At 35.3% G+C, this 12,449-nt stretch overlaps 1 protein-coding gene across 4 annotated transcripts in view; it reads left to right on the top strand.

Moving 5' to 3' along the window:
* Window positions 1-12,449, top strand: part of SCEL (sciellin) — a 50,510-nt gene that overhangs the window by 8,265 nt on the left and 29,796 nt on the right. For 3 of the 4 annotated variants that reach the window (XM_021416994.1, XM_021416981.1, XM_021416974.1), the window contains exons 3-7: window positions 2,095-2,212; window positions 2,862-2,924; window positions 3,256-3,324; window positions 8,543-8,611; window positions 10,471-10,536. In XM_021416994.1, the coding sequence (XP_021272669.1) occupies window positions 2,095-2,212; window positions 2,862-2,924; window positions 3,256-3,324; window positions 8,543-8,611; window positions 10,471-10,536 (385 nt within the window). The remainder of the gene's footprint in view (window positions 1-2,094; window positions 2,213-2,861; window positions 2,925-3,255; window positions 3,325-8,542; window positions 8,612-10,470; window positions 10,537-12,449) is intronic. The other variant, XM_021416987.1, reaches the window with a different exon arrangement.

The raw sequence follows: 12,449 nt of genomic DNA, 5'->3' as shown, positions 1-12,449 counted from the left end.
TAATAGATATTTTAACAAACCATAGGAGCTATGCAGAGAAGGCCGTGATATTTTTATTTTTTGAAGGCTTTAGCACAGGTTTCAATAAATATTTTTAAGAGAAAAACTAAGTGTAAGAGAACAGGCTGATACAGAAATTACACAGTAAGGATAGATGATGTTTTATTCTTAATTTGTGATTGTCAACATGTTCTCACAAATCTGTATTTGATGTGTACATTCATTTTGTAATAGTCTCAAAGGGCTGCATCTTTGCTGCTCTAAGAATAAAATCAAACTTTGGGATCAAGGCCAAGAGACAGCAACACACATCCATACTATCACATCCGTGCTTCTTAAATGTTTGTCTCCTCTCTAGCACTTAGTCTTGGAGAGACCTAGAGACAAAGAGACAGAGGACATGCCTACAGCTAAGCAAATACAAATGATGAGGAGTCTAATCCTTGAATTCCTTCACTGGCCTTCCTTTATTTAGGGGTCTGGACATATCTGCAGTGAATTGAAACAGATAAGAGCAGGCATAGTTTGGTTTGAAGTTAGGTACACATTTTTAGACTGACTTTTTTCATGATATTATAGTGTTTGTTTTTTTTCTTGAAGAAAACATTTGAAAGATAAATCTTGGCCATTGTCACTTAAAATAAATGTTTTCTTGTTATGTTATGATTCTGTGTACCACTCTCTGTAGTTATTTGTCATTTTTCATGTTACCACTACAACTGATGATCTTGGATCAAAAGCAAGAGCTATATTTTCTTACAAATCACAGAAAAATGTCAAAACACAGTGCTGAAAAATGACACAGTATGGACTGTGAAGTGTGATGTTCCTTTAAAATTGAATGTCCTTAATGAATACCAGATAATAATGCCTCCTGAAATCTACTACTTTTGCTAGGATGATCAGGGAATTAGGACTTCATGAAGAAAATCAATAAGGTCTCCAAAGGAAAACCTGAAAAATTCAGTGTTCTTCATCAGTCAGGCTGTTGATTAATTGGATGCCATTGATAAATATTTATAGTATTTAATATTTTACCTTATTTTGACTGGGAAAAAGTGTAGTTTCTATTAGGGCTCAAGTTCTACTCCTTCATTTTAGAAAGAAATGTTGTAATGGCAAAAAAATACTCCATTCCACTTCAAAGAAGAGGATGATATGAAACTCAGTGGGAAGGAAAAGAAATGGAAATAATGGACAATATTTTTAATATTTTTGCTTGTTCCTGGGTCAAACTCCTCATAAAGAGAAACCAAAGGAGGTAAACATCAGCCTTCTAATACAGTGAAGAACATATATTCTCACAGATCAAGTGAACATCATATTGTTAGTTATTCAATATACGAGGTATCATCGTTGTTGGGCAAAGATACTTTAGGTTGCTTACATAAGTAAATAAGAATTCTATGAGCATGCATGTTTATTGTTCTATTCCTCTTGAAAACCTTTGAAAACATAAAAATACGACATTTAGAAATAGTTAAGCAAAACTAGATAGTAGGTTAAAAAAAAGAACCCTGTTAATTCAGCCACTAAGGAAAAAGGTTCAGAGGGAGCCTGAGCCTTTTGAGGAACCTGAAAATTTGGAGAAGTTGGGCTGGATGTGGGTGGAGGACCATGTGATCTTCTCCAGATTAGCTTTCACTTGAAATTTGTATCCTGTCCCACATCTGAAAATACAGAAGTCACAGACAATCCCATGGGAGATAGGAATCGTATGTTTGGCCTTCCTGGAATATCTGTTGTATGTACATTTCATAATTCCTCTATCAGATCTATGATATTTGTTTACATTAAAAAAATATTCCGAGCTACTTCATATTGAGGATGAAACTGAATTCAGTTTGGTAAACTGTCCTTCTGCATCCCCTGTAAAGTTGAAGGCATTAAGCCGCAAACTTCTCAAGGAAACAGTCTACGCTAAACAAGATCATCAAACATATTCCTTGTGCTTTTTTCTTTTCCGATGGTAAAAAAAAAAAAAAAGCTGAACTTTCACATATTTCAGCCTTTCTAATAGTACTTTTTAATAGTAAAATTTTCCAAAGCTTTTTCATGCCTTCATTTTCAAGACATGTTTCTCTGCGTTTGTAGATAATAAGAGCCCTTCTGTTGCAATTAAAAGCAGACAGCAAGTTAATCATGATGTTAACAAACGACGGACCCTTCTGCAAGATAACAGCTGGATAAAGAAGAGACCTGAAGAGGAAAGGTAGGAAAGATCTGAAGTACGTTTCTTCAGTCTTCAGGTTATCATGCTAAGTAAACATTTTCATAGAATGTCTACTTTTTCAGGAATTATATTACCAAAAATGAAATAGATTTCATAAAATAACTATTATTTGCTCATCTTGATGAGACCTTCATTGTGTTATGGAACTCTAGTTTGTTGGACATTCAGTGAGTGATTTTCAGTAGGACTTCTGTGCACTCAGTATTTGAGATGTATTGAGCATCTTAGCCTTGTGCTTTGCATGAAAAGTCCCATATTTCCTGTATGTATGTTCCAAGAATACCATCTGACTCTTTTTCACAGGTGTGAAGACTGTAAATCTTCACAAATTCCTCTAAGGAACTTAGTAAAGTCAGAATCATTTGAAATACACTGTAATGCAAACTGGGGCTTCCATTAGAGTAGAAACTACCTAGAGACCAGGTCCTCATTATATGGTCCATGAACAGCACATAGGACCAGATAATTTATAATCCAAAATCTCTGGAGTGATCTAATGCAGAGTTCTGCTGTATCTACAGTGATAGTGAATGACTGTGAAATCTGATTGAGGACAGAAAGCCAAGATATATTCTTCTATTTTTGATATTCAAATTTAAACTAACCGTTGTCTTTATTCTCCTTGAAGTGCTGATGAAAACTATGGAAGGGCTGTGCTTAACCAATACAAATCCCAAGATAGCCTACACAGGTACAGTAGATTATCTAAACATCTTTCTGATGACATTGACCGAGAAAACCAAGGACCCTTCTATTATATCCTGTTTATAGCAACAGCTTTCTTTAAATAATAATCCATTATAAATGTGACTTTAGTTTCCCTTTGTACGTCTGTTCTCATTTTAAATCTGACATAATTGTTAAGCTGATGATTGCAATGCATACAGGGTTGGATCTGTTAACGCCTGAATCGTCTGAAATTCTGTATGATACTTTAATTCAATTCCTATATTGTTTTGTATGTGATGAGTTGCTTAATAAAACAGTGACAAATGTGTTATTTCTAACCTTTTTTATGGCAGTAGTGCAAATGAAAAGGAAGATCAGAAAACTGTACTTGGACGATACAGATCTGATACTAACTTGGACAGGTACAGCTGTTTTCCATATATGTAATATTTTGTGATTCTCATACATATAAGTGGTCTCGAACATGAAGGCATGAATGAAATAAATTATATATCATTTATTTACTAACTATTTACTAGTGTTTACTCTGTAGAAGAATTTGAATGATTTTTGCATGAATTGTAAGTGAGACAAATGGAAATGTGATTTGGGAAAAGGTTCTTTTTGAAATCTTTCTCTTCTTCCCTTGTATCAGTTTTTGTGGATTCTTGTATTCATAAAAGTAAACACCTCTGTGCAGATGACCCATTTCCCATTTTTCAAACTATGAATCAGCATCCTATCTCCAACAGTTAAGCACAACATGTCTAAAACCTTAGTTCTTTCCAAATTCTTGTTGCCACTTCATACATGATCAGCACAAATATCAGTACCATATATATATCATAAAGGTGCTTAATTTAAATGTTCTTATCAGTGTTTACTTCTGTCTAAATGTTGTTTAAGACATGATCACACCTGTATTTGCAGATTCTTTCTGCATAAAATCTTCAAAATTCAGTCGACAATTAATATCTGTTATCAACAAGACCTTGAATCTATCAGTACCAGAATTTAAATGCACACTCTGTTTAAAACATGAGCCTGTTTGGTTGGATCTTGGTACTTTGTAATTTTGTTTGATGACCCATATTTCTGGTGTTGTAAAGAACAATGACAAATTATTGCATAAAATTTACTGCGTCCATGGAAAGATGGAATAAAATGGGCTACAGTGCTCTGTGATTCTTTTACAGGCTGATGAATTCTACTGTATTTGTTCCTTCATCATGAAGAAGCAAGCCTATAACTTTATTTTACCTATTGCTTTTCTCCATATCTCTTCTATTTCTATATTAGTCTTTTTGATCTGAGGATGCACCTCAGAGCACACCTTGTACATGTACAAGAGTATAGCAACGGTTTCTGGTTCATTTGTCATATCTTTCCTCATACTTCATAATATTGAATTTGCTCTTTTGAGTACTGCTGAGAATTGAGCTGTCATTTTCATAATATTATCTATATAACTCTAGGACCTCTTTCTTGAGTGATAATAGCTAGTTCAGAGATCAGTTGTTTTTCTTGGCAGGCATTACTTTGCATCTAAGAAAAGTGAACGTCATCTGCCAGTTTAGAAATCTGATGTTTTAGCAGATGACTTCTGAAAGCCTTGCCAGTCAGCATTTGCTTTGACTATCATGAGTTAGTGTAACTGGCAAGCAACATTCTCTCACGTCTCTTTTCCAGATAATTTCTGAACATATGGAAAAGCACAGGTCTTGTACAGATCCCTCTTTCCACTCTGAAAAAAATGTCATTTATTCCAAACCTTTATTTCTGACTTTTTAACCAGTTGTTTGTGCATGAAAGAACTCTTATTAACCACATAGTAAATCGGTTTATTTAGCAGTTTAATGAGTAATTTTCTAGGAATCTATTTGGAAATGCAAGTGGACTATATCTACCGTGTCATTCTTACCCACGCACTCATTGACTCAAAAACAAATTTAAGGCTTTATTTTCCAGAATAGAAGCTCTGACTGCTGGTTTAGAAGTCATAGGGCAATTCCACTTTCTATAGTGTTGATGAGGAGCATTGTCCTGAACATCCCTATCCATCTGGGACTTCTTTTTTTATAATGAGATGTTAAAGGTGACTGAATTATTTGAAGTTGTAAGCTGCCTGTCTTTGTGTTCTCATACACATAAATCTCTAAGATAAATTGTTATTAAAATGCAGCAGATGACAAAAAATATAAAGAAATGGTTATATATATGAATATACATTTCTGATAACTGATGTGGAATTATGTGAATAATGTTGGTTCTATCTTAAAATGATAAAAATGAGGAAGCAGGTAGTCAAGTAGTTTATTTTTTCTCAGTCATCACTAGTCTTCTCAAAACTGTGATATATAGTAATTTCAGGATTAATTCATACACACCCATTGCCAGAAGGCACTTCTATGAGAATGAGCCATATGTTCTGCATCTTCTTAAATATGCAACCTGAGGCATAAAAGGGTGTGGTGATGTATTTTCTCTTAGCACCTCTTTGTAGCTTGCAGTTAAATTTGGTACTTCTGCTTCCTCTGTGAAGGATGTTCTCCACCAGGTATAATTCCCTTATTTTCTTACAAATTATTTCTGGCAAGTATAACACTACTACAGAAATCTCAAGCTTAGAATAAAGCAGTCTTCAGAATAGCAATATTCCATAGTTTCCTGTGTAAAAAGGAATCATTCTTTCTTTTTCTTCTTCTTTTTTTTTTTTTTCCCTTGCTCTAATCTAAAATGTATAGTTGAAAAATGTCTTCTGTGATTCTGGAATGTAGAATAAAATCTAGAGCATTCTTCATAGCTTGACAGCTTTGAAAATAATTACCTTGGTATTGGGGATTTCTCAGTTGTTTACCAAGTTTACCAAAGCCTGTATGGGAAATAATTTTTGTCTAGCTAAGATGCTGTAAAATGGTAATCCTCTATCCTGCAGAAGGTGTGCAGAAGTTAGCAGTTCTAAGCCAGAGATTAGGGTATCTTTCCACATTTCTGCTTTATATCTGTTGTGGCCGTTACTGTAATACTCCAGAAGACATGGATTTTCAGAATGTGGTCCTATCTAGATGAATGTGTCTTCACTGGCTAGTTTTCAAAACATCTAAATAGTCATTGAAACTCTAATTAAATAAAATCAGAAATACACTGCTTGAAGAATACAGGAGTAATTGTGGGTTCTTCAATGCATGTAGAAATATGACTGTGAAAGCATACCTACAAGTACAGCTATGCTTCCCAACTCCTGCCATCTCCATATTCAAGAATGTTGTTGCTTGATATGAGTTTATCCTAAGCCCAACCTTAGAGGCATTCAAGGCCAGGTTGAATGGTGCCCTGGGGATCCTTATCTAGTGGGTGGCATCCTTGCGCATAACAAGAGGGCTGGAACTAGATGATCCCTTCCAACCCACGCAATTGTATGATTCTATGATAACCCAGTATTTACAAAATATGAACATTAGATTCAGTATCAAGGACCAGGAAGAGATGTTGGGGATCTCTACATGTTTACACCATTGACTGCAAGCGAAAGGGCAGTTGAGTTGTGAGAAATCTGTAGCTTGACTGCAGTAGATCCAGATATACTTATACTGGCACATGGATCTATACTTCATATATCAGTGAAAAATTGTAATATTCAAATGTGAAAATAAACTACTACTCAGTCATGGTATTAACTGCTTTTTCACATCTTGAACACTGTATGCAGTATTTCACTTATGTAAAAAGGGAGATGTCAGAAAGTATGTAGGTACGGAATAGCTTTCACACATGGAATGTCTGAAGAGAAAACATTTTCTCAGCTTGGAAAAGAGTGTAATGTAGGGAAAGTGAGTAAAGAAGGAATTTAAGTATGATGAGATACTCAATGAAAGGTTTTGGTAAAAGTTTGAAGAAAATAAAGTATATTTGTTTTTTTTTGTTAACACATAAATTAACTATAGGAGTGACCACTGCAGGATAATGTGGAGGTTAGATATTTAAATTGGCTCAGAAAAAAATTAGATGGATAAATGGATCACTAGTCCAAAGGTGTCTGTTGGAGATAGCACTGTGTGTGCAAACTGTGCATACTCTTCCATCACTGCTTATCAGAAGCAGAAAAGTTGTGCAATGAAAAGTTAACTTTATAGTTAACTTCTTCTCCTTTTTTCAAAACATTACAACATTGAGCAGCCAGATGGATGCCAAATGGACCCTTTAAGTCTTACCTAGAATTGTATAATACTTCACCACTTAAAGTATTGTGCTTAAATTTTGAAAATAGGAAACGAAGCTCTAATGAAATGCTTGTTCAGTGGATGTATTACAGCACTTATATTTGCATCCACTGTAAAGTTTGCAAGATTAGTGAGACCTCTAGTGATCTTTTGGGTAACTGTAGCTGCTGGTCACTTACGAGACAGCTACGATATGAAGTAGTTATTTGAACAGTTAAATTTAAGATTTGAAAAAAGAACAAATTTTTTTCCCAGAGTGTCCTTGAAGGATTTTCTTTAAATACAACTGTCTTCTGTGATAGCTGGCTAAAGGCAGCATACAAAATGTTTTGTACACACTACTGGATTATAGATGTAGAAATAATTATTTTCTACCTAAAATTAAGTAATTTCCATATGTAAATAAGTCGCAGCTCAAAATATTTTTCAGCTAATTTAACCAAATATTTAAGATAAACATCTCAACTTAGTATTTGTAATTTATTTCAATGCACTTCAATTTATATTTGAGCTTTTGGGACTCACTCTGTTCTTACTAAAGGTTATTCTGGCTGTCTAGACATAGTCCTGAGCAGTCTGCTGTAGGTGGCCCTGCTCAAGGGAGGCTGGACCAAATGACCTCCACAGGTCTTCTCCAACATCAACTCTGATTCTGTGATTTCATTTATGGAGTAAATATATATAAGTATTTAAGTATTTAAACTGTATTTCAGCTACAATAGCTACATAATGCTTTCTTTGAAAGTGTGACAGGGTTTTGGGCAGCAACTGTAGAATCCTTAAAGAGCCTTAGAAGTCATATGGTTATTTCTTAGTATAATTTTAATGGCTTAATAAAATCAATTTAAGCTAAAATAATCTGACTTCTGTGATAGATGGTGCTCCTATAGGCCACTACTAGGCTTTATCAGGGATTTTTCACTAGAGCATTTTCAAATCATATTGACCTCTAGGAGCCATAAGGAAAACCATACTGCTCAAGAGATGAAGAGATGAAGTAGATGGAAAGGGTATAACTTACACACTGCTTATTTGAAAAACATTGCTTTCTTTCTAGAGTTCAGTTATAATTCAAAAGAATTGCTATATATTCCACTCTATTCTATTCTAAAATTAACTGTTACAGCAATAAGGCTTGATACGTCGATTAGAATGTAAACATAGTCTTAAAAGAAGACTGTTAGAACTGTTTTAAAAAGCAGTTTTTCAGTGAGCTTCTTAGACTGTTCAGATATGAATGCACTAAATTTATATTAAGTCAGCTTCTGTTCTGTGCTTCTTGTGGTGCTAATAAATTTGTAATCTGAACACAGGACAAAGGGATACTTCATCTTCTGATTTTATTCAGTGGTTTTAAATGAAGAGTTGGAGTATGTATTATGAATAATTTCTGTGTTTTGGTGTTTTTCTTTTTAAACAGAATTCCAGGCAGTAGTGATATCGACAAAATAAATAAGTCTCCCACTCTGAATAATAAGCAAAACAATAGGTAAGTGTTTTGGAAACTGTATCATCTAAGCATTATATATCAGGTATTATCACCTTAGTTACCTATATGTATATATTAAGAATGTACAAAGAAATAATTTGTATGGTATATGGTTTAACAGTAGGTTTCATTTCACCATCTGACATCTGTAATACAGCCATCCATGCCTGAGTTACCATGGACTCTTTAGCAGGAGGGTTGGACTCAATGATCTCTTTAAGTCCCTTCCAACCCCTGTGATTCTGTGATGCTGTGAAAAAGAGTCTTTTGGAGGACAATTCATCTGATGTCTTTCACATTTTTTTAGAACAAGAGAAATTATATTTCCCTAGAACTGCCTATTTCTTCACACAGATTAAAAGAAAAATCAGCTCAGATTTATATATTTACTTTCATAGCAATTATTTAAGAAATACAGGGTTTTAGATACAATACAGATACAGAAAAGAAAGACTGAGAACATTTTGAAATCAATTCGTTGTAGTGTGGTTATGTTCTAGAGCTCTACATTTGTCTGCATGAATTCATGAGGGAAGTCTACAGGAAAAAAAAATCCGATTCATGTTTTCAGAGGACAATGCCATTGAACATTGGCCAATGGAAAACTTGAGAACCAAGTTGTAAAAAAAATATTTTTGGTTGCAAGGCTGATCTTTTCCAGTTAAAATCAAACAGAAAATTCATGGTTTATTTGAAAGCTTTTATTTCTTCAGAAGTTCATTGTTTTTGTTACAAACAAGTTGAAGACAATTTTTTGTTTAGATAGTAGAAAATCTGTGGCATAATATTAAAAAAATCTGTTATGATTCAGAAGTGTCCATAGGATACATATAACATGATCAATGAACACTGAAAATTTAATTTCTAAGGAATGCACAGCTCTATTAATTGAAATTTTTATTTAAAAATCGGAAGTCAGAAGAGCTCAGTTGCCATCCTTATAAATGTAAACAAACAAATATATTGATGTGTGCCTTCATCAGTGCCTGTAGAGTTCTATCAACAATAAATTGCACTGAATACAGTGGCTAGTGAAGACTGAGCACAGAGATTAAATGTCATCATACAAAGTGCCAAGATTTCACTCTGAAGAGCAAAATAAAGCCATTTCAACATCAAGTGAGGTCATTATTTTAAATTATAATTTTATCTCATAATGTTGTAGACCATTGTGATGCTGACATGTGAAATATCATATAAATTGAATTTTAAGTTATAGGGTTTGGTGATAATTTTTAATAGATCTACCATGAATTCTGAAGTAGGACTTAAGTGAGACTTCAGTGGTAACACTTTTTCCTGCCAGACAGCAATGAAATGAAATGATTTTTAAAACTCCATTCTTTAGTTATTCTAATTACATTAAGGATTGAAGAGGACAGACAGTAATTTTTGATAACATTTATGAGAAAAATCTCTGACTTGGAATTTATGTAGTTAGGAACATGAGGGATATCAGCTTCCTTTACAGGCATATAGTAAAATAGAGCAGCTTTGACAGCTACATAAAAAAACATAAAATGTAAAATATGAAAAATGGAGATATTTTAGCAGTTGGAGAGGAAAGTGTTGGTACAGAAGTCCAGATTTTCAGAAGTCAGAAATTAATTTGGATATCAAGTGAAGACACTTATTCTTTAAGCAACAGAACTCCTTAAGGTATCCTAAATCTGCTATCATTTGAGGTATTTCCAAAATTTCATTTGACATATGTGAACATAATTGGACAATTTACTCTGTACAGTTGTATCTTTCCAATAAGGGAAATGTCATTTCTTATCCTTGTTATCTCATTTAAAATGATGCACTTATTGAAGATGAATGAATATATGAATGAATTAAGTATATTTCCTTAACAGACAATCTTGGACTCCTAATGCGTCCTCTGCAAACACTCCTGCCACTTCTCCAATCAAGAAAAAAAGGTATTCGTTGCCACCATTGTTTGGTTGCCAGAGGATATATGGCGCTGTATTAAACCTCAGTTAATAACTGTATCAAAAAACACTACCAACTTTCTCCTCTAACAAACTCCAACTTCAAGAAGAATTCTCTGTTCTTTTCCCTGAGAGTACTGTGTTGCAAGATTGTCTGTATTGTCAATTTGAGATCTGTGGACACAACAATAGATGCTGATTCTTCACTGCAGCCCCTAACTCAGCAAAACTATGCCTTTTCAGTGTATAAATTCAAAGCATTATAGCTTACTCTAATTGCGACCAGCTGAAATCTCTGATGCCAAACTTGACCCTATGCTGTTTCATTATATATAAACTACATAAAGGGTTTTGGAATGTTACAGAGCTAGCTTTAAAAATTTAGATTTCAAATAATATTGTCTGAAAAAGAGAAAAAACAGGGTGTAGAACAAAGAACGACATTTTTTCAATTCAAAACGTACTGCTTAGGAAAGCTGTATTTCTGTGATTCAGTCATAGAACTGTTTGGGTTGGAAGGGACCTTTAACACTCATCTATTTCCAAACTTCCTGCCATGGGCAGGGACACCTTCCGCTAGATCAGGTTGCTCAAAGTCTCTTCCAGCCTGGCCTTGAACACTCTTCATAGTGAAAAACTTCTTCCTATTATCTAATCTGTCTACTCTCTTTTAGTTTAAAACCATTTACCCCTTGTCCTATCGCTATGCGCCTCAATAATGAATCTCTCCTCATCTTTCTTGTAGGCACATTTTAAATACTGGAAGGCTGAAATAATGTCTCCCTGGGTCCTTTTTTAGGGTGAACAATCCCAGTTCTCTCAGCCTCTCTTCATAGGAGATGTGCTCCAATCTTCTGATCGTTCGATAGCCCTCTTCTTGATCTGCTCTGGCATTTCTCCTATGCTATGGGCCTCAGAGGTCAAGACAGTACTCCAGTTAGGATCACACAAAGACAGAGTAGAGGGGGGACAATCACTTTCCTGAACCTGCTGGCCACACTAGTTTTGATGCAGCCCAGGATATGATTGGCTTTCTGGGCTACTAGCACATATAGTTGAGTCATGTTGAGTTTTTCATCCACCTGTACCCACAAGTCCTTCTCCACAAGCCTGCTCTCAATCCATTAATCGTCCAGTCTGTACTGAAGTTTAGGATTATGCTGACCCAGGTTCAGGAGCTTGCAGTTGACCTTACTGAGCTTTCTGAAGTTCACATGGGCTGACCTCTTAAGCTTCGCAAGGTCCCTGTGGATGGCATTCCTTCCCTCTAAAGTGTCAGCTGCACCATTCACCTTGTTGTCATCCTTAAACTTGCTGAGTGTGCACAATCCAACTGTCCATGTCACCAGTGAAGATACTAAATGGTTCTAGTGCTAGTATGAACCATCAAGGGACACCACTGATCACAGATCTTCACCTGGATGTTGAGACATTGATCACAACACTTCAGATGTGGCCATTCAGCCAATTCATTATCCAGTTAAAAGTATACCCATCAAAAACATTGGTTTTTGGCTCTCTTAAGAGACAAAGATGTTTTTCCCTTTTTGTACTGGGAAATTCACTTGGGTGCTGTGACTTTCCACGTATGATGGGTAGTGACTTAGTGACTCATCTGCTCCTCATAAGGCTTGTGCTCCAGACCTCTCACTAGCTTCACTGCCCTTCTCTGGACATGCTCCAGGGCCTCAATGTCTTTCTTGTGGTGAGGGGCCCAAAACTGAATACAGTACTCCAGGTGTGGCCTCACCAGAGCTGAGGACAGGGGGACGATCACTTCTGTGCTCCTGCTGACCACACTATTTTTTATATAAGCCAGGATGCCATTGGCCTTCTTGGCCACCCGGGCATACTGCTGGCTCATGTTCATCTGAGTGTTGACCAACACCCCCATACCCTTT

The sequence above is a fragment of the Numida meleagris genome, chromosome 1 (assembly GCF_002078875.1).
Source record: "Numida meleagris isolate 19003 breed g44 Domestic line chromosome 1, NumMel1.0, whole genome shotgun sequence".
Lineage (NCBI taxonomy): Eukaryota > Metazoa > Chordata > Aves > Galliformes > Numididae > Numida > Numida meleagris.
Note: the sequence above shows the minus strand (reverse complement) of the source record. Positions and strands in the feature narration are given on the sequence as shown.